The 23052-nt window shown below is 47.0% G+C and overlaps 1 protein-coding gene across 9 annotated transcripts in view; it reads left to right on the top strand.

The window, feature by feature from the left end:
- The window catches only part of TTLL9 (tubulin tyrosine ligase like 9), a 35507-nt gene that overhangs the window by 596 nt on the left and 11859 nt on the right, over positions 1-23052 (top strand). The window contains exons 2-10 of one of the 9 annotated variants that reach the window (XM_081149894.1): positions 510-739; positions 2530-2651; positions 5300-5343; positions 8304-8396; positions 12142-12253; positions 12996-13181; positions 19199-19267; positions 19928-20002; positions 21406-21496. In XM_081149894.1, coding sequence (XP_081006020.1) covers positions 2637-2651; positions 5300-5343; positions 8304-8396; positions 12142-12253; positions 12996-13181; positions 19199-19267; positions 19928-20002; positions 21406-21496 — 685 coding nt within the window. In that variant the 5' untranslated portion in view covers positions 510-739; positions 2530-2636. Of the gene's footprint in view, positions 1-509; positions 740-2529; positions 2652-2804; positions 3248-5299; positions 5344-8303; positions 8397-12141; positions 12254-12995; positions 13182-19198; positions 19268-19927; positions 20003-21405; positions 21497-23052 lie in introns of those variants that run through there. The other 8 variants (XM_081149897.1, XM_081149896.1, XM_081149891.1 and 5 more) reach the window with 8 other exon arrangements.

Below are 23052 nucleotides of genomic sequence, written 5' to 3'. Positions count from 1 at the left end.
TGATATAATCTGAATCATCTGTTTTCATCACTGTGTAGTATTTCATTATTAGAATATATCCCATTTTATTTATCCATCACCCTACTAATAGACATTTAACTAGTTTCTAATATTTTCCACTGTGATAAAGAATGTTGCAAAGGACATCTTTATACATATGACCTATGCACAAGTGTGAGAATTTCTTTAGGAAAGGTTGTCACCTTGCACTTTAGCGGAAAAATGATAGGTAGTCCATGGGATGTGTAGCTGTATTTTGAGAGCCTATATGATACAGCCAATAGCATAGAGTTGGTGTTAAAGTAGCGAAATCAATGGATTATAAGGTATGTGCATTTTCAACTTTACAAACTATTGTCAAATTGCCTTCCAGAGTGTGAGTGTACCAGCAGCACAGAAAGGTTCCCATTTTCCAACATGCTCACAAACACTTGGCATTGATATATGTTTTTATTTTTTTCTAGCTGATCATAAAATCCCATCTTATAATTGTTTCTATTTATTTACAGTGGTACCTCAGTTTTCCAACGTCTCTGTTGACGAACATTTCGGTTTACCAACGCTGTAAACCCAGAAGTCAATGCTTCGGTTTTTGAACGTGCCTCGGAAGTTGAACATGCCACGCTGCTTCTGCTGAGTGCAAGATCCTGAGGCCTAGCTGTCAGCTGTTGATCCCTTGGTTTTAGAACGTTTCAGAACTCAAATGGTCTTCTAGAACGGAGTACATTCGAAAACCCAGGTACAGCTGTATCTCAATTTGCTTATTGGCTATTAAAGTTTATTCTGATGAAGGCTCCTTATTCATATCTTTTGCCCATTTTTCTTTTTTTGTGTGGGTTGGGGACTCTTTCTTAATGGTTTGCAGGAATTCTTTGAGTACTAGTCCTTTGTTATATGTATTGCAGATCTTTCAACCTAGTCTGTAGCTTGTCTTTTAATCATATTTACAGTGTCTTCTGTTAAATGGCAATTTAAATTTTGAGAGCGTCATAGATCAATTATTTTTCTTTATGAGTTGTGCTTTATTATTGCTTATCTAAGAATTCCTTCCTCACCCTGAGTTTGCCATATTTGTTCTTTTTTTAAATACATATATATCTTTATTGATTTCAGAGAGAGGATGGGAGAGGGAGAGAGAGTTGAAACATCAATGATGAGAGTCATTGATCGGCTACCTCCTGCACTCTCCCTGCTGGGGATCGAGCCTGCAACCCGGGCATGTGCCCTGACCCAGCATCAAACCTTTGTCTCCTGGATCTTAGGTTGATGCTCAACTGCTGAGCCACGCCTGGCCGGGTGCCATATTTATTTTTTAGTCCACTTGAATTTGGCATCTATTTTTCATTCGTAGGAAAGCCTGTTCCTTGATGCCATTTACTGAGCCCTCCATCCTTTCCCTACCAACTTATGATGTCATCTCTATTGTACATCAAGTTAACACACACACACACACACACACAGTGTCTGTTTCTAGGATCCCCCTTGTATTCCATTGATATTTGCCTCTCCCTGCTGGGACTGATAGCCAGGGAAATGTCTTCTGCCTGAAGACATACAGTTTGTTGTTTTGGTTTGACAAGACCTCAAAAAATTCCTGATTGGATTTAGGAAAATACACATCTTTATGTTGATATCAAGCCTTCCCATCCATGAACATGGTATGTCCCTCCATTTATTCAGGCCATCTTTAATGTCCTTTAGTGTCTTGTAATTTTCTCCGTGAGGATATAAACTCCACAAGGGCAGATGCTTGTTGATTTTGTTCATTGCTGTATCCTCAGAGTCAAGAATGGGACATGACCTAGAGAAAATGCTTAATAAGAATTTGTTTAATGAAATAACTTGCATACATTATGTTAAGACATAGTCCTACATAACTTACATTTTTGTTGCTATAAAAAATAACAAACTAAAAAGAATAGTTTCTAATGAGCTATGATTGGTATATAGATTCCGGGGTGAGGAAGGGGAAGGGCAGGGAGCCAGTACAGAGCGCAGTGACCAACAAGTTGCCGCTTCAGGTTATATGCAGGGGAGAGACAAGATCGGATTTGTGTTTTAAGGAGCTCTTTGGCTGCAGTGCAGAGAATGAACTGTGAAGGGCTGGGTAAGAGAGGTCACTAGGCCAGGAGGATGGCTACTGCAGGCGTTGAGGTGAGTGCTGGCATAGAGATGGTGCTCAAGAATTAAGAAGAGTGACTGGGAGAGGGCAGAAGCGACTGGCAGCATTACCAATTGATCAACTCGCTGACCAGGTGACTTCGGGCCGGAGGAAGGAAACTAAGAACCATTGCATTTACCAAAAGCTGACAACTTCTCAGACTCAGCGCTCTCAGGTCAAGCGAAGTTCAGCTGGAAGAGGCGCTGGGCAGTGAATGCCCGCGGCAGCCCGTGGCCGGGAGAGCCCCAAGGTCTCGGAGGCGTGGGACTGAGAGAGAAACGCTCGGGGACTAGAGGGGTCTGGGGCGCGGGGCTGCACCGATTTCCAGCCACAGCACCGAAAGGCGTGCTCTTGGCTCATCCAATCAGAGCCGCTGATTGGGGATCCACCCCTCCCTCCGTCGCCTTGGCAACGGGACGCACAGGCCCCAGCCGAGTGAGGCAGCGGTTTGAATCGGGCCCGGAGGAATCGCGTCATGTCAAGACCGAAGGTAGGAGTGCCGCTGGACCCGGGTGCTTTCAGCATCCCTAAAGACAGGGAGGGTGAGCTGCGGAGGGATTCAAAACGCAGGGCCCTCGCGGAGGGATTCGGCGGAGCGGACGGAAACCGCGAGCGCTAGGCGGGGCGCAGGTCCCGGCATGCCGCGCGCGCGCCGGCGGAGGCGGGCGGGGCGGCGGCGGAGCTCGGCTCGGAGCGGCGCTGGGCGGTTCCTGTACCGCGGGGGAGCTCGGAGCGTCGGGTTTCCTGACCTGCACGAGCTTAGAGATCTGTTCGTCCGTCTCCCGGTCGCCCGCCCATCCATCCTTTCATCATCCAGCCAGAAAACGCTAATCAGTGTCTTTCCCAAGTGGCGCTCAGCGCTGGCGGTAGGGCCGCAGAGGTGAAGCAGCCTGCCCAGGCCCTCGCCCCCATTTTAGGAGTGCGAAAAGTGAGACCCAAAACAAGGAAATGGGGTCCTCCGGAACCCGGCTCTTCCCACCCCAGCCTGCCGCTTCTCACCCCGCGTCGCGCCTCTCAGGAATGGCAACGCCTTTCCTTAATTCCCTCGCACAACTGAAAACGCGTGATTACATTGGACCTACCCAGGTAACCCCAAGTAACCCGGAGTAATCAATAACTTTAAAGTCAGTTGGTTAGCAACCTTCATTCCATCTGCAACCTTGATTTCCCTTTGCCATATAATGTAACATGTTTACAGGTTCTGGGGATTGGGACATGGACATCCTTTTTGGGAGCATTAGTCTGCCTACTTCAGTAATACTGTCATCAATTAAAAAATGAAATTTTAAAAATACTATTTACAATAGCATCACAAAATCAAATCACTGCGAAAAGATTAATTAAGTTCAAGACGTTCACTGAAAACTAGAAAACATTGTGGAAAGAAATTAAAGACAAATTAATGGAGAGACTGACCATACCTATGGATTGGAAGATCCAGTACTTTATGATGTCATCCCAAAGCGATCTTTGGATTTAATACAATTCCAATCAAAATCCCAACATGCTATTTTTTAATTTTTTTTAGAAATCAGCAAGCTGATTCTAAAATTTATGTTGAAGGACCCCAAATTGCAGACAATCTTGAAAAAAATGTTGGAGGGCATGCTACCTGATTTCAGATTTACTAGAAAGCTACAGTAATTAAGACAGTGTGGTAGTGACATAAGGATAGACAAATAAGTAAACAGAACAAAATAGAGACTACAGATTGACCCACATATACGGAGTCAATTGAATTTTTGACAGAAGTGCCAATACAACTCAGTGAGGGGGGGAAAAAAGTTTTTCGACCAAAGACTGGAGCAACTAGGTAAACATAGAAAATGGAATTGAAAACATGAGAGAGTATAAAGGATATAATTAAAAAAAGGTTAGGACACTTGACTAGTTCTGGGGGAGTTGGAGGGGCTTGAGTGGACAAATGAGCTAAGGTTTCACTTCTGTGGGTGAGCTTGCTTCTGCCAGTTTTGTAGAGCAGTATCCTATACCCCCTCCAACAGCTCTTTGGGAGGTAGAATGGTGTGGTAGGCACAATTCTAGATGGGCCCAAGATTCCTACCCCCAGTGTACACACCTTGTATAATTCCTTCCCCTTAAGTGTGGATGGAGCCTGTGAATTTGATGGAATAGTTACTATCATAATTATGATAGGTTATATAAGACTCTAGTGTGGCTAAATTGTAGAGGCAAGGGTTGGAAGTCAGAGGACATGCTCCTCCTGGCCTGGAAGCAAGCAGGCATTCCTGCTGTGAACTGCTTATGGGGACAAGCACTCTCTAGGAGCTTCGAGCATTCCCCAGCCAATGGCTAGCAAGTAAACAGGGACCTCAGACCCACAACCCCAAGAAACTGAATTCTGCCAAGTGGTCTGAATGATCTTGGAAGAGGACGACAAGCCGTGCATGAGAACCATAACCCAAACCATCACCTTCATTGTAGTTTTGTGAGACCTGAGCTAAGCCATACCCAGATTCCTGGCCCGTGGAAACTGTGAGATATAAATTTGCACTGTTTTAAGCCATTAAGTGTGTGATTATTTGTCATGCAGTAATAGAAAACTAATGCAGATGGCAAGTCTGTCCAAGCTGCAGAGGTCATCCTGCACAAGACCAATTCTTATTTCTTTTCTCATACCTTCCACCAGTCATACTAGGGCTGAGGGCCAAGCTGTTTGGGACATGGCAGAAGTAGAATAATACCCACCACCCTTTGAGGATTTGAAAGGTCCATTTTGGGTGAAAGAAATTAACTTTGACCCAGTCCCCTCCTGAATCATGGATCTTGTCTAACATTCAAGGTTGGAGTAGAAGGTCTTCTCACAGAGATTGCTGAGCTCAGCTCTCAAAATTGAAGTTCAGGATTAGACCTTTGGAGCATTGAAAACTAGGTATTCACTCTACTGGTCATGCCTGTGGAGCAAGTCTACAGTGAGGTGGGCCTTGCGTACTTGGGGATTCATTCCAAGGACCAAGTTGCTGGGAACATGGTAACCAATGAGAACTTGGCCAGGCTGGACCTTGTCAGGACAGTGTTGAGTCTGATGGTTTGAGCATGTTAATATTTGCAGCAAGTGGAGCTGGGATGGGAAGTTGGATATGCAAAACTAGTTGCATCACTTTCCTTTTCTCATTGCAGAATCAAAACTACAAGGGCTATGGGTTGTCAAAGGGAAAAGAACGGTGAGTGGTCCTACCCAATCTAATAAACATAGAAATAGCTCCCTCCTTCCCTTCCCTTCCCTTCCCTTCCCTTCCCTTCCCTTCCCTTCCCTTCCCTTCCCTTCCCTTCCCTTCCCTTCCCTTCCCTTCCCTTCCCTTCCCTTCCCTTCCCTTCCCTTCCCTTCTTCTTTTCCTTCCTTCCTTCCTTCCCTTCATCCATCCCCCTCCTCCTTCTTAATTTCAATAATAATAATAATAATAAATAGTTATTGAGCATTTACCATGAGGCAGGCTCCAGGCTAGTCACTTTACCTGAATTATCTCATTGAATCCTTACCACAATCCTTTGAAGTAAATACTACTATCATGTCCACTTTACAGATGGGGAAACTGAAGCTCAGAGAGGGTATGTAACATGCTCAAGACCATAGGATTTGTTAGTGGCAGTTTGTTGGATTCCAGGGCCCATGTTGTATCTAACTATGCCCTCCCTCCTCCTTTGACAACCATGTGAAGTTGACCTGATAACTCAAACGTCAGCTCTGCCCTGACCCACTGCTTCACTCTGCATTGATAACCTGGGTGCCGAGCTCAGCACCTTTTTGGACTTCCTAAAGAGAATCCATTTGCAGAAAGCAGGAGTGAGCACTGTAGACTTTGCTGAAGATTTTTGTTGGGAGTTAGAAGAGGTAGTTTACTTTGTATGCACCATGGAAAATATTTTAGACATTTCTATTCTTTATTTCATTAGATATTTCTGTTCTCTCTCAATCCCCTGCTGGCTATACCACCACTGTGTGGTCTTCTCTCTTGCAGCACCCATCTTTGCCTTCTTTCTCTCCATACTGACTCTATCCTATCAGTTTCAAATCTTTCACTCTTATGCAGAGCAATTCAGCTCTGTTCCAGATCCTGGCCCTAAATTTATACACCCACTCCTACCCCAACAAAACAAAGAGCACTGTAGTTAACAGGATCCACCTACATATTTTATCAGGATAGATATCAGTTAGAAATGCATTTAGCTACAAGTAACAGGAAACCCAACTAATAGCATCTTTAAAATATTGTATTTATTTTTTTCACGTAACAAAATATCTGGAGGGCTGGTGCAGCGGTTCAACAAGGTCAGAGCTAGTGTCTCTGTGATTGTCTTGATCTTTTCCTTTTGGACACCAAGTGGCTGCTACAGCTCCAGCCTTCATGTCATGATCAAGATGGGAAGAAGTGGGGAGGGAAGATACAATCTCCCTCTCTCTCTCTCTCTCTCACACACACACACACACACACACACACACACACAAAACAAACACACAAAAACCCCACAAAGCTTTCCAGGAACCCACCGGCCTTAGCAGCCTTACGTGTTTAGCTTATTGACCAGAACTGTGTGACATGGGCACCCCTAGCTGCATGAGTGGCTAGGAATATGTTACATAAATGGCATTATACTGTGATCATTACACACCCTGCTTTTGTCACGCGAAATCATATTTTCAGTATTTATCGTGTTTGTGCATGTAGGTCTGATACATTTAACTACTCCATATGTTCCATTGTATACCACAAGTTATTTACGTACCTTCCTGTTAAAAGACATTAAGGTTGTGTCTAAGTTTCCTCCAGAAGCCAACCCTGAGACAAGGATGTGAGAACAGTCGTTTATTGGGAAGGTGAGCTCAGTAAGCACTGACAGCTAAAGGAAGGAAACCGATAAAAGGTACATTATTGACAGGTCATGGCTTTGGGCAAGTGGGGCTCAACCCCACTGGTGATTCCTAGGAGACAGCATAGAACGCATCACAGACTTAACCCAATTGAGTGATGAGAGAGCTTATCCATCAACTCCAGTCACCATTGGTTATATGCTGTTGGGGGAGGGCAGTTAACTCCCTGGTACTTCAGTTCTGCTCTAGGCATTAGCTGAGCAGACTCTGAGGGCCAGGAAAAGCCCTTTGGCAAAGAGCTACAGGTGCTGGTCCTGGAAAGCCCTCTACTTGGCATGCACAGGAATGGTGAATGCCCAAAGCATAAGGGCGGACCACCAACAGCGTGTGCTGCACGTAAGTTCCATACACAGTGTTAACAATGACTAATGAACAGCCTTGCACATACATTGCCTAGTACATATGTAGGGTATCCATCTAAGGTATAGAGCTAGAATGGAATTGCTGGGTGCAGAGTATGTGCATATTTAGCTGCACTAAATACTGCCTTGTGGTTCTCCAAAGTGCCTTCTACCAGCAGGGGAGGAATTTCCATTTTAGCACATTGTTGCCAAAACTTGGATGTTGAGATTTTTGCCAGTCTAATGTGTATGAAATAGTATCTGATGATTTTAATATGCCAAATTGCTCTCCAAAGGTTCATCCAATTTACACTCCCATTAGCAGTGTAGGATAATTACCATTTCTCCACATTCTTATGAACACTTGGTATTTGTCTGAGTTTAAACATTTTGTATTTACATCTGGGATCCAGGAGGCAAAACAAAACAAAATAAAACACACGCAGAAAATTCACCACTCCACTGCTCCTTGGGCCCTAAAGTCCCTAGCTGGTCTGCCTTCTTCTATCCATCTTATAGAGTCTTCTTTTGTTTGCTTTTTTATATAATGTCCTGGGGTTTTAGTTGTACTTATAGAAGGAATAGGGGAAAGCACATCTGTTCCATCTTCCCGGATGAGTGCCAGAAAAGGAGATTTGCAAATACTTATCATTAAATATAAGGATTAGGCATGCCACAGAGTAGGCACTGAAGGAGATGATTGCTATTATTTTTCAATGATTCAGAGCTTCTATAATTCTCAATTTGATTATTTAAAGTGTTAAATGCTAAATTCTGAAATTCAGGAATTCTACTTTTTGGTATTTCCAGGTATGCAACGTGACCTTTCTTCCTTCCCCTTTTTTTCCTATCCCTGGGCCATCTTAGAGAAATAGTTGATCCTCAGCAAGTGTTCTTTTGCCTTGTCTTACAGAGAGCAGAGAGCATCAATCCGGTTCAAGACCACTCTTATAAATACTCTTATGGATGTCCTTCGCCATAGGCCAGGATGGGTGGAAGTAAAGGAGTAAGACCCCTCTCCTCAACCTCATCCCTCCTTCCCTTTGTCTCGCAGGTCCTTGGCCCCCTTTGTTTTTCTCCCAGTTCCTCTGGGTGACTACTGGGACTCATTCTAATTTGGCTATGACGGGGGCGAACATTTATTTAGCACTCACAATGTGTCAGGCACATTATTGATGCCATCTCTGTCTTATTTAAGACTTATAAGCATCCAGCAAGATCTGATTATGTTCAGAGGTATTAAACCAGTTGCTTAAGGTCACACAGCACATAAGTGAGATTGAAACCCTCTCAGTTATTCCACAACCAAGCAGAGTCCCAGGCTTATCTCTGCCATGTTCTAGCAGTGTCCTTTTGCTCTCTGTAAATACAAGGAGTGCAGCCATCACAGACCTGCTGGCTTGAATCCTCCAGTGATGGAAGGTCCAGGTCAAGGGCTGCTCTTCTCTGGCCACTCGCTACTTCTGTGACCTTGAACAAGTTACTTGACCCCGAAGCCTACATTTCTTCTTCTATGCTGAGCCCTGAGGATACTGAGATGACTGAGCTTATAGTGCCTGGCATGTAGTAGGTGCTAATGTTAATTACTAGGGTTAGGGTTTGGATGTGTATTACAGAGAACCAAAGTAAAAGAGGCTTTTACACTCTAGAATTTGACTTACCTCTCCCACTGAAGTCCAGATGTAGTGTGTTCAGAGATGGTATGTAAATGTGGGATCCATATGCTTCTGTCTTTTCACTCTGCTATCCCTTGAATGAGGCCCTTGTCTTCCATGGTCTGAGGTGGAGCTCCAGCCTTACATCCACATTCCAAGAGCAGTAGGTAGGAATGAGGCAAGAAAAGGCATGCCCTGCCCTTGAAGGACACACCCAGAAGTTCCTTCACTGGCTGAAACTTAGCCATGTGGCCACACCTAGCTGCAAGGGAATCTGGAAAATGTAGATAGGTAAATGTTGGGATTTCTACAACTATAAAAAAGGGGGAGGGTGGATATGAGGGGTGGGGGCAACCATCTGCCCTGTCATGGTGCTCAATAAATATTTATTGCATAACAATAGTTAAGCCTGCTAGCTATTGTTATGCAACTTTATATGCACAACTCCTTTGAATTATTCAGCAAACCTGGGTAGGTGCTATTGTTATCCCCATTTTACTGATGAGAAAACTGGACACAAATAAGTAAAAAATGTCATGTTTGAGGTCACTCTGCCTGTAAGCACTTGTGCTAAGATTTGTACCTAGTCTGTCTGCAGAGTCCCAGGTTCATCTGTACCCTATTCTGGCAGCCTCTTAGTGAATGAAGGAACAAATGAGCCAATGGATGAATCCATGATTCCCACTGCCTGGTGTAATGGAGGATGGGGGAGGGGTTGGGGGATGAATTAGAGGAGAGTGAGGTGACTGGCTCATGGAGGTGGTATATAGGAAGGGGCTCTCTCCTGACTTTCTCTGTGATCTCAGGCTATCCACTGCCCCTCCTCTGCCTTGCTCCTTGGTCTGAGGGTTTGTCTGGTGCTGATGGTGTGGGAGTCCATGAAGCAGGTTGCTTCATGACTGATCCAAAATTGCCTCAAGGGTCCTCAAATCAGGAAGGGCTAGAGGCCAGGGCCATTACACCACACACAGCTCTATGAATGTGAGGCCTCACCCTTTTTGACATAACCTAAGGTCTGGTATCTCCAGATAGAATGAGGTCTCAGTTCAGGTCATTAGCCTGTCAGGTCAGAGTTTGGAACAGATGTGGCCAGAGCTGTCCCTTCCCTTGCTTCCCACCAAGAAAGCTGTTGTGACACCTAGAACTGCAGTGACCATCTTGTGACCATTAGGTGATGAGCATGAGGAGAACATGTTAAGGGTGGCAGAATGGGAAGGTAGAAGGAACCCGAATCCCTGCAGCCCTTGTTGAGCAGTTTAATGTCTTCCTGGGTGATTTAGGAGCAATTTGATTGTGATGATCATGAAGATGGTGTACAAATGAATGAACTTCCAGGATTAGAAAAGAACCCCAAATCTGCACAATGGTCTATAAAACCCGGCTTAATTGGGCCCTACCCCACTCTTCAGCATCATGCCTGACCTTGCTCCCTCCACTCTGACCTTTCTTCAAATCCTTAAACGTTCCCTTTCCCACCTCAGAGCCTTATGTCCTGCACTTCCCTCCTCCTTACCCTTCAGACCTCAGTCAAATTATCTCTTCCATATGGTGGCCTCTACCCAATATAGGTCCCTCAGCTACCCTGCCTCCTAGCCTCCTACTGAATTACTCTTGGCACATTTCACAATTCCTCATTGTAGAGTTATTATTTTGTTTCCTTGTTTATTGTTAATCTTCACTGTAGTATTATATGGACCACCTGGCCAGGAGTTTTGGTTCCTCCTCTATCCCTGCACTAACAATGCACCCAACATTGTCTCTGACACCAAGATAACCTCAACACATATGTGTTGAATCAATGAATGCATAATGCATTATTTATTCATTCATCTATTATTTATTCATTCAACCATTATTTATTCATTCATCGAAAACAAAGTTGGTGGAAAAGCAAGTTATGAAAAGAAATAGTCAGGATTGGTTCTAACCACAGAGCTTGAACTCAGAAGCCTGATGGTCTGAGTTCAAAACCTGCTCTGCAACTTACTGGTTGTATAAACTTGGGTGAGTTCCTTCACATCTTTGTGCTTCAGTTTCCTCATCTATAAAATAGGCTTAATAATAGAGCCTAACACTTAGGATTGCTATGAGAGCCAATGAGTTGATATTTGTAAAGTATTTTTAACAGTGTCCTGCACATGGGAAGCAATAAGTATTAGTTATTAGAAAGTTTAAAAACATGCCAAACAGTGTCATGTGCTATAGATGAATACACACATATGTACATAGTAAAGCTGTGAAAACACTCGTAGAAATGATACATACCAGATTCAGGCTAATAGCTTCCTTTGCGACAGGAAACAAGATAGAATCAGGCAGGAATATACATGGGGCTTCAGTTACATCTAATTTTTTACTTAAAAAAAGTAGAAGTAATCATGGTGTGTTATTTTATTTCACATCTTGTTCAAGTACCTCCACCCCCTCTCTGGTATCAGATTTCATAGCTTAGCCTGGCTTCTCCCCCTCTCCCTGCCATGGCAGTGAACAAAGAGGTTGGAATTTGGAGTCAGGCAGGCCTGGGTGTAAATCCTGATGTTGCCGTGTCCTGGGCGAGCAAGCCCATCCTTGTCTTAGGGCTCCCGGTATGATCCTAGTCACTTCCAGGGCTGCTGCTCTGAGGATTCAGTAAGAGGAGGACCTTTTGAACTCCCAAGGGCTTGCAAATGTTACCTAATTCCACTAGTTGGTAATGTGGGATGGGGGGGTGGCAGCCCCAGGATGCTTCCAAGACCCAAGCAGGTAACATGATCAGGTGAGGTTGGCTGGTTGTCATAGGCCATAGGGAGCGGTGGGGCTGTGATCTGAAGGGTGTGCCCTGTCTGATGTAGTGGCTACTCCTCAGTCCAGCCAATATGTGCCAGGAAGTAGTATCTGCACTCACTGGAAGCCACCAGCCAACAAACTAGGAGTGTTTCTCTAGTTTTCATTCTAGCCTAACAAAGCAGGTTGTGGTCAATAGCAGCCCACAGCTGCCACCTTGAGACTCCTAATACACATATTGCTGCTGTCCCCTCAGCTGTACTTCCCTGAGCCCCAGGCCCCCAGCAGTGCTGAGGTCCTCTGGTCATGACCTTTGTCTCACCCCACCCCTAGCGAAGGAGAGTGGGATTTCTACTGGTGTGATGTCAGCTGGCTCCGGGAGAACTTCGACCACACCTACATGGATGAACATGTGCGGATCAGTCACTTCCGAAACCACTACGAGGTGCGCTGGGTAGGCTGAGGGGGCCAAGCCAGTCAGCTCCTGTCACTGGTGTAGCAATGAGCAGGAACTAGTTTGGGGTTATGAGACCAGAATGAAAAGTGTAAGGGACTTTGGGGTGCATGCCAGGTGGGGAATATATGCTCGAGATATATGATGGGCTAACTAGTGAGAGGGAGTAAGGTTCTAAGACCTGAGGAACAGGCTGTCTTGGGATGGGGTTTGAGGTCATGGGCTGCTTGGTGTTTCAGCACTAGAGATGTGAAGGTCAAGTTGGCTTGGGTCACAAGGGCCAAAGGAGCAGGATGCTTGAACGCTTATGGTGATCTCAGGGGAGAGACCAGTTGAGCAGTTTGGAGTCTAGAGACAGGAAGAAGGTCCAGGAGGAACCAGGCCACAAAGATGGGACTGGAGAAGCCAGTGGTGGGAAATTTTAAAAGGTTAGCATAGTTTAGTGGTTAGAAACATGAACTTTGGAGTCAGGCAGATCTGGGTCAAAGCCTTGCTGTGTTGCCTGTTAGCTTCATAGCTCTGGGCAACTGACAGCCTTTCTAAGCCTGTTTCCTCACCTGTAAAGTGGGGATAATTACAGAATAGCAGGCTAAAGTTACTCTTAGAGTTACTGTTATTTTGTGGGCCAGAGAATGGAAGCTATGGGGGCAGTTGGGATGGGTAGGTTGGGAAGTGGAGTGGGGCAGTGGCCTGAGCACTAATGGCCTGCCCATCTGTCCGTCCTGCCACTCAGCTCACCCGCAAGAACTACATGGTGAAGAACCTGAAGCGGTTCCGGAAACAGCTAGAGCGCGAGGCAGGAAAGCTGGAGGCAGCCAAGTGCGACTTCTTCCCCAAAACCTTTGAGATGCCATGCGAGTACCACCTGTTTGTGGAAGAGTTTCGAAAAAACCCAGGAATCACCTGGATCATGAAGCCTGTGAGTGCCAGATGCCAGGGACTGAGGGGAGGGGTGTCCCAGGCACCAGCGTGGGGATCCTTCAGGGTGCATCCCTGGACAGGATCCTGCCTGGTAATTCAGCTTTAGATGCATGGCCTGCTTCCCTGAAGGGCCAACTTTATCTCCTCCTCTCTGCAGCATGTGGACCCAGCAGCTATGAATACTAGTACACAGTAGGTGCTCAGTAAGTGTTTGGTAGATGAACAAGTGATCCTCGGGGCACCAGGGCAGGGAATCCAGGCCTTGCTGGAGCTCAGATCCCTGCCTCTCTTCCTGCCATAAAGGAAAACCATGGCAGGTATGAGAAGTGCTGTGCTTGCACTGCCCGGGCCTCGTGGTCCTTGGAAGGAGGTCCTACCAGCCCTGTTGTAAAGATGAGGAGCCTAAGACCTATTCAAGCCTTTCACAAGTACTTAGTGAGCGAAGACTGAGCCAGGATTTACCCAGCCCCCCCCCCATCCTCTCCTGGCAAGGTCCGCTGGAAGGCTGGCGTCCCTCCCCAGGAGGCAGGGCGGAGGTCCCGCAGCTGCAGCTGGAGGGCTGAGGCTGAGGCAGCGAGCACTGCAGCCCACCTGCGGGCTCCAGCTCCCGGCGGCACCATCCTCTCAGACAAATGATATGTTGTGCTAATTGGAAACAAGCCATCGCATATTAAGTTGATTCCTTTCCCAGCCCACGGCCGTCACAGCTGTAATTAAGAGGAGGAATCTTGGCGGCCCTGTGAGTGTGTGGGTGTGTGTGTGCACCCACGCGCACACTTGCTCTTCCTCTTGAGTACTGTCTCGGGTGTAGGGTGTAGAGAGTGGGTGCTTCTAGTCAGACTAGCCTGAGTTCTAATGCTGTATCTGCCACTTAGGAACTATATGACCCGGAGCAGTCACTCAACCCCTCTCAGTCCATTTCTTCACCTGGAAAATGGGATTAGTGAGTGTGCCGTTGCTGCTGGTCCCTGAGCAACACTTTGAGCCTTGAGACTGTACAGAAGTAATTCTCAAACTTGTGAGGGAATAGGAAGTTTCTGGAGAGCTTATTAAAGCACCTCACTCCCATCGTGTCTGGCTCAGTAGACTTGGGTGGGACAGACCTTGGCTTTCACTCTCAGGGAATATAAGGACAAAGCCTGGGGTTTAGAATTTAAAAGTCCAGTCTAGAGTTAAAGTGCACACATCCAAACTCTTTCCATCTAAGCATTCTCCCCTCCCACCAGCTCAGGCCCTCTGGATTAGCAGGAAGGTGGGCAAGACCCAGATGGTGGGGACCACGCTTGCTTCTCCAGCCTCCCTGGTGTGGCTGGCAGGCAGGTGCTGGGCTCTCAGGGCCCAGGCCTGTCAGTCTCTCTGTGTCTACAGAGCTGGTTAACACCTCACTCAGGGCTGTGAGTCTGGGCAACCTGGGTCGTTCTCAGCTTTGGGGGCCTCTTTTCAAACTGCAGGACCGAAAGAACCACATTTTTACATTCTATTTTACAAGTCGACCCTAACCACACCTTCTCACACTTTTTCATTAATACCTCCTAGGAGTTGGGACGCTTTGGGCAGCAAATAACCGAGGACCCAACTAATAGGAGCCCAAATAAGGGGGCGGGGCTCTGAACTGTTCTCATGCTGTGGCCTCTAGTATCTGGTAGCGTGTGTGGGCCCCGGCACAGGATAGTGTTTCTGAAAGCATACAATAAAGGATATTTGATTATAAAATAAAACTATATTGAAAACAGTTATCAAACTGTTAGCCTGGGCCCTCTGAGAAACAGATGGGAAGGACTCAACATGCCAGAGTTTGCTTGTGAGAGAACAGGGGAGGGGGCCAGAGAGGCCGAGAGAGCTCCCAGGCCCCAGTGAGGGAAGGAAGGCTGGGGGAAGCTCCTAGCCTGCCAGCAGCCTAAAGAAAGTTCAGCAAGGCCAAGGGGAGGCCACAGGCCCACGCTGCTATCAGAGGAGTCCTCTGTCTCCCAGGCGTGGGCCAGCCTTCATGACCCTACAGCCCTCAGCTGTTGGCTGGGACCTGAGTGAGGCCTGGCAAGCCCAGGGTGGATTTGAGCAGCAGCAGCCTGGGCTCTTGGGCTCTTGGGCTCTTGGTCAGTCACCCTCCTGCAGTTAGAGGCCTATGACTACATTCTGATGGCCACCACACAAACTATTAAAATAATCTTTATGCTGTAGTAATGTATGTGCTTTTCATGAACTATTAAAGAGAGTCTAACAGCAGGCCCAGTAGTTACCATAATTTCAAAGTCATCATGAGCATAAACGATATCTGAAATATCTGCAACAATTATAACACAACTGTGACTTCTTTTGAGAGCAGTCACAGGCATGCCAATACTACTATGATTTATTGCCTGCACTCATAATAAAAGGAAATGCAAAAATCTGATTAGGGGTTAATGAAAATAAAGCTGAAAATTATTTTCTTGTTCTGATTTACAGGCCCCAGGGAATTTCCTTTAATGATGATAGGTGAGCTCCAGGGATGGTTTATTGGGCATCTCAACATCATCATCAGCCCAACCCAATGGGCTGGCTGCTCCTCTCAGTCACAACATGGCTGCCTCAGCTCTAGCTTCTCTTCCTCACACCTTCACCTGCTACAGTAACAAAGGAACACCCTAGTCTCCTGTCCCTTTTGAAGAAGGCACAAACTTTCCAGAAGTTCCTGCACAGACTGCCTCTGGCATCCTGCTGGCCCATGTTTGAACCAATGACAGGGGCATGGGACCACCGTGAGGGCTCAGACCTCCCTAGAGGGAAGGGCCACCAGGAGGAGGTGATCCAAATGGGGCTCTGTTGGCAGGGAAAAAAGGGAATGGTTGTTGGGGAGACCACCAGCCACATCTGCAACACCAGATAAATGCCACACAATGAACGTCACATGATGAATGGCCCCTAGGGGCTGAGCAGGGAGTGGCAGGGAGTGGAGGGCTGTGAGTGGCCACAGGTGGTACAAAATCAAAATACGGTTCATTCTAATAATCCATATATTGCTTTCCAATCAATAACATTTTTTAATAAAAATATTTTCCTCCCAAATTAAGATCACTATACCCAGAAGTTGCACCATGTTTATTTCTGATTTTGTGCGCTCCCTGGCCCTTTGCAGGAGGTGCCTGAGCACCAGCCTTGTGAAGTACAGGCTTGACTATCCTGTATTTGTCACTTACCAGCTGAGTAGCTTGAAGAGAGTGTGTGACCTCTCTGCTCCTTGGTTTCCTTGGCTGCAAAATGGGGATAATATAATGCTACATATAGGTTTTCCTTTAAAGCTTTAATGAGGTAATGTGTGTAAATTCTTGTGCCTGGCACATAGGAAACATCTGAGAAGTATTAGCTGCTGATATGACCATTGTTATGAACCATTTTCCTAAAGTTAGTGTCCTGGTTCTATTGCTACAGCCCCAAACTCAGTGACTTGAAACAACCATCATGTCTTATATAGCTCATGAGCCTCTAGTTTGGGTAGCGCTTGACAGCGAAAGCTCATGGCTGCTCCAGCACTTACTGGGGGCAGCTTCTTTGAGAGACAGCAAGGTGGTGCTGGCTGTTGGCTGGGAGCTCAACTAGGCGTGAGGCCTGGAAGACTCAGTTGCCCTCCATGTGGGCCTCTCCATGCGACCTGAGCTTCCTCACAGCATGGTGGCTGTGTTCCCAGGTGACCATCCCCAAAGAGAAAGCTGTGTGGATGCCATATTGCCTTTTATGACCCAGTATTGAAATCCACATAGTACTAGCTGCTGGCATAATGTTGCTTCTGCCATACACAATTAGTTGAGACAGTTTCAAGGGGAGGGGGCATTGACTTTACCTCTTGACGGAGGGTTGGGGTAGCAAGGCTCTGGAAAACTACAGAGGGCTGGAAACATTGATTGTTTTTGGAAACAGCAGTCTGCTGAGCAAAATATTAGGTGCTTTCCAGTCTTAACTACCTTAATAAATCACTGTGTAGCAAGTTTATTTTCCACTCTTTAGGATTATTCCCTTAGGAGGTTAGTTACTAATAATGCTTTAAACAATAAAGTCATTTCATTATCTCAGATAACAATAAAGCTAAACTAGGAAGTTCCAGGTTTGGGGGTATACTCAACAATGCCATTAAAAGCCCAGGTTCCTTCTCTTTGTTCATTCTGCATCCTCAGTGTGTTGGTTTTGTGTCATTAGACTTGTCACCTCATCGGTGTTAGATGGCTGCTGCAGTAGTATTTGAAGAAAGAAGGAAAGAAGCCAAGCATTTCTTTCTCTCACTATCCCCCAAGTTACTCAGAGCATAGATATGTTTGCCTGCTTTTGTACTTTATATAATTGGAATCATGCAGTATGGCTACATTGTGTCTGGTTTCTCTCCCTCAACATCATGTTTATGATATTCATCCATACTAATGTGGTTAATTAGAAATTATTATTTATCATTGTTGTTTACTATTCTGTCAGGTGAATATTTGTCCATTCTGGAGTTTTGAGGGTGGAGCTATTATGAATTGTGCTGCTGTGGATGTTCCTATACGTGTCTGTGGGTGCTCATGTGCATGCATAGGCACCTAGGAGAGGAATTGCTGGGTCATGGGGGTGCCTATGTTCAGCTTTAGTGGATGCTGCCAGAGAGTTTCCAAACTATGTGTTCTCCATCAGCACATGTGAGAATTCCAGTTTCTCCGTCTCCTCCTCAACACTTGATACTGTCTGCCTTCCGTTTCAGTCACTCTCAGGGAGCGTGTAGCGGTATCTTATTGCAGTTTTCATTTGCGTTTTTCTGAAGGCTGCTGCAGCTGAATGCCTTTTCATTGTTTACATTGGGGAATCCTCTTTTGTGATATGAACTTAAATCTTTTGTGTGGCTGTGAACTCTTTGGAGCCCTTGATGCACACTGATTATTAGTTGCTTTCCAAAACAACTGTGTATGTTGCTGCCCCTGAGCCACCATAGTGCTCCACAGATTTTTGGACACCCCGTCTTCTGGGCACACACAACCCTGAATCAGGGTACACAGCACAGCAGGCAGAGCAAGGCAGGGTTTCAGCTCCCACTGCCCCGATGACTGGGAGCCCTTCATGCGGTGGACAATCGGTACAGCCATGCCTGACAACTCTGCCTGCCCCACATTGTACAGGGAGCCCTACAGTGGCCAACTGGGCCATGCTCAGAGGAGAAGAGAGAGAAATGAGAGTTTGCTGGAGGAAAAAGTGACTTGGTGGGGGGTTTGGGGGACCTGCTCAGTGGCTACAGATAACTAAAGGACTCAGAAATCAGATTAGTTCTTAGGAGGTCCTAGAGTCCAGAGCCAGGCAGGCAAAATTGAGCTCAAAACAGGTTAGGCTGTGAAAACTTCATGAGGTCTGGATTATTGCTATAGCATAATGCCCAGCACACAACAGACACCTACTATATACCTTTTGGATGACCTCTTAATAGGGTTATTCTGCAACAAATGGGCTGTGTTGCGATGCAGGGGAAGTGAGCTCCCTGGCACTGTGGATGTGCAAGGCCAGGCAGGTGACCACAGTAGAGGATGTCACAGGAGGAAGTAATGCCTTTGGTGCCGACTGCTCTGCATGATATTAAAGATTCTCCCTGCCCCTAGACTCTGTGAAGCTATGAATTATCCATGCTGGCATTCAGTGAAGGCAGACTGATTTCAGTATTAGCCGAAGGAAAACCTAATTAGGAAGGCAAATTGATTTCCAAAAAAAGAATTGGATAATATGTTCCCAGGACTGTTAGAAATGTTTTTTTAATTGTCTGCTCTTGTGTATTATTCATGCAATTGATTCCTTTGTGAGCTAAGTTGGTCTCTCATTTTCCTCTCTGCTTCTGCCTCCTTCTTGACAGGCTTAGCACCTTCTCTGTTCCAGCTCCTTCAGGCCTGGGCTGGGCTATTCCTCTGGGGTTAGCTAGAGGCCCAGGAGGGAGATGGAGACAGAAATGGTGGGGAGGGGCCCCAGGCTTAGGAGTGAATGAGTGGCCACAAAGAGCTGAATGCTGACCTCTCTGCATCTGCCCCCACCCAGGTAGCCAGGTCCCAGGGGAAGGGCATCTTCCTCTTCCGGAGGCTGAAGGACATTATGGACTGGAGGAAGGTGAGCTTGCCACTCCCCCTTCCTCCCTAAGCCCTCTGCCCTCACTGGTACGAGGGCCCCCTCTTTCCCTCCCTGAAAGCCTGGACGGCTGGCAGAGAAGTTCTGCCCATGGGTCTTCCCATGGGTATGAGGTCTCTGGAACCAGATTGCCTGGGTTCAAATCCTGACCTTGCCTCTTAATAGCTGTGTGGCCTTGGGCAAGTTACTTCACCTCTCTGTGCCCAAGTAAATGAGGAATAGGAATAGCACCTGCTGAGACTGCAGTGAGTTAATATGCCTAAAACCTGAGAACACTGCATTCTTTACCTGGACCTCCTGCTCCCCTGGCTGGGGGGAGTGTGGCTAACTTCCACTAGGTCCTAAACTGAGCATGGTGTAGCTCCCTTCCTCCCCCTACCCCCATCATGTCCCAAGGCACAATGCAGTAGAAATCCTGGTTCAAATCCTGCCTCCACCACTCAGAAGCTATATGGTCTTGGGAAAATTGCTCAACCTATCTGAACCTTAGAGATGATAATGGTGCAGGGTGGGTGAGAGGAGCAGGATGACCAAACTCCTACACAACCAGCACCTACATGGTTAGTGGGTTCACAGCAGGTGCTCAATAAATGAATTTCCTCCCTCCACCGTGTGGCCTGATTCCTTCTGTGAAACTGTCAGGGCACTGCTGGGAAGAAGCTCACCAGCTTGGAGGCCCAGCAGGCCCGGAGTGTTGTCAATCCCTCTGGCAGCCATGTGAGTATACATACGAGGGGGGAGGCCAGGGTCCCAGGAAGTAAAGGCCTGGCTGCCCCTGTCTTGAAATAGCTTGGGGCAGGAGGATGATGGTAGGTGTCCAAAATTCCACCCTTGGGTCCTGGCCAGAGGCTGCCGGTTTGATTCCCTGTCAGGGCACATTCCCAGGTTGTGGGTTCGGTTCCCGGTTGGGGGTGCGTGTAAGAGGGAGGCAACTGATCCATGATTCTCTCTCACATCGATGTTTCTCTCTCTCTCTCTCCCCCTCTCCCTTCCTTTCCCTCTAAAATCAATAAAAACATATAAAATAAATAAAAACTGTATTAAAAAAAAATTCCACTCTTGGGGCCAGAAGCCCTGAGTTTCAGTGCTCCCTGCCACTGGTCTGTTGCGTGACCTCACCAGTGTGTGAGATTGGCCTTTGGGCCTTGGTTTTCTCACCAAGTTACTCTGAAGGGAAGAGTGTGGGTGGGCAAGGGCTTCGCAGACTGTGAGGTGCTCTGCATGTATGTGAGAGCATCGCTGTCTTCCTGCGCTGGGCTGGCCAGCAAACAATCAGCAGGCAGAGAAGGGAGAGGAACATCCCTGGGTGCCCGTTTGGTGCTCTAGATAGCGCTGACCAATGGGACTCTCTACAGTGGTGGAAATGGTACACACCCGGGCTTTCCAATATGGTGATCGCTAGCCATGTGTTGACACTGAACCATTGAAATGTGGCTAGTGTGACTGAAGGACTGGATTTTTCATTTTTTCCCCTTTTTATTGTGGTAAAATACACATAAAATTTACCATTGTAACCATATTTAAGTGTACGGTTTGTTGACATTAGTTTCATTGTTGTGCAAACATCACCACAACCCACCTCCCGAACTCTTTCATCTCCGCCAGCTGAAACGCTGTGCCCGTTAAACACTCACTATCCCCCCCCCAGCCCATGGAGCCACAGTTCTATTTTCTGTCTCTATGAATGTGACTCATCGAGGTAGCTCAGCAAGTGGAATTATACCATATTTGTCCTTTGTGTCTGACTTCTTTCACTTAGCACTATGTCTTCAAGGTTCATCCATGCTGTAGTGTGATTTCACTTACTTTTAGTCAATTTAAATGTACATAGCCACATGTGGCCAGTGGCTGCCCTATTGCATTAAATGCCAGGTTCTGGACCCAATCTGTGTGGGTCCACTTCCCAGCTGTATTACTAACCAGCTGTGTCACCTTGGGCAAGTCACTCCCCCTCTCTGTGCTTCAGTTTCTCATCTGTAAAATGGGGTAACATTAGAATTTCCCTGTTAGGGTTGATTTAAGGATCAAACGGTATACCCCAAGTAGAGTGCTTAACACAATGCCTAGTACACAGGATGTGCTCAATATATGTTAATAATAATTATTGTTATTACAACTAGGATGTAAGAAGTTCAGATGACCAGAAAGAAGAAATTCCCGTGGAGAACTATGTAGCTCAGCGTTATATCGAAAACCCCTATCTGATAGGAGGTGAGATGGCTGTCTCTTCCCCTTGCGCTTCCACTGGACAGTCAGTCAGTCAACAAGCCTTGACTAGCAGCCTACTGTGGGCTTGGCCTGACACCAGGCATGATGGGACGCAGAGATGGAGACCTGTCCTGCACTCTCCCACCTCCTAGCTGTTGCCTGTGCAGCTCCTCTGCCTGGCATGCCCTTCCCACTCCCTTCTTGTTTCACTAAAATTCCCCTAATTCTTTAAGAACCGACTCGTTCATGCATTTATCCAACAGATATTTATAAAGAGCCTACTCAGTGCCAGCCACTGTCCTGGGTGCTGGCTGCCCACGCTGTTCTCATGAAGCTTATACCTGAGATGAGTAGACAGCAATAAACCAGAAACAAATAAGATAGTTCCACAGAGTGTTATAAAGTAAATCAAGCTGGGTGATGGGACAGAGAGTGAGGGAGGGCCTCTCTGAGGACGTGATGGCTGAACTGGAACCTGAATGACAACTAGGAGTCCCCTGTAGGTAGATTTGCAGGGAGAGGGAACTGCAAGGACCTCGGGTCTGAGGTGCGTCTCTCAAGGGGGTGGGGTCCCTGGAGTCAGATCGCCTGGGTTCAGATCCTGACCTTGCCACTTAATAGCTATGTGACCTTGGGCAAGTGATTTCCCTGAACATCCTCTTTTCCTGTTTTTAAATAACAGCTTGATGGAGATGTGTTCACATACCGCACAGCTCACCCAGTTGGAGTGCACAGCCCAGTGGCGTTCACTGTATTCACACAGCCTGGTCCCTTCCCATGCAGCCTTCGAGCATTCCCTAGGGCAGACCCATCTGCTTCCCCACATGGGTCCATAAAATGCAGGCATGTCAGGCGTGTGTGAAGGGGCATGACTCGCTCCCCCAGGGAGGGCCTGGTCACCTGAGAGGCCAGGTGCTGGAAGGGGCATCGCTGAATACTGTTAACCCACTTGCCTCCTCTCACCTGCTTGGATAATGTCCTTCCCCAAGGGCAATCCTTGGGTGTCTTCTCCTCCCTTCCCTCCCTCCCTCCCCCAGTGACCCCATCCTCTCTGTGGCTTTAAATGTCATCCAGTGACTCCCAGCTTTCTGTGGAGACCTTGCCCCCACATTCCAAATCCTGATGTCCCACAGCCTGTGACATCCCCTTCTGGGCATCTCCCAGCAACTCAAACTCAACATGCCTCAAATCCAGTCCTGTCCTCCCCACACCATCCAGCTCATTCTCCAGCCTCCCTGTCTGGGGCACAATCTCCCCCCCCCCTTGTTGCTAAGCTAGAAGTCACAGACCATTCTGGGTGTGTCTGTCTCTTCCCCTCCCACATCCGCTTCTTCACCAAGCTCCCAGCTCTTGAATCTGTCTGGCCACCTCCATCCCTGCCCTGGCCACTGTCCTCCCCCTCCTGGACAGCTGTGCTAGCCTCCACTGGTGCCCGCCGCTGCCCTGGTCCCCTTTGCTCCACTCCAACACAGTAGCCAGAGACCTTGGACACCCTTCAGCAGCTTCTCATGGTGGGTGGAACAAAATCTAAAAATTGCACAGGACCTTGTCTCCTTCCA

The sequence above is a fragment of the Miniopterus schreibersii genome (assembly GCF_964146895.1).
Source record: "Miniopterus schreibersii genome assembly, chromosome: 10".
NCBI lineage: Eukaryota > Metazoa > Chordata > Mammalia > Chiroptera > Miniopteridae > Miniopterus > Miniopterus schreibersii.
The sequence above is the reverse complement of the archived record's forward strand: the minus strand, read 5'-3'. Positions and strand labels throughout refer to the sequence as shown.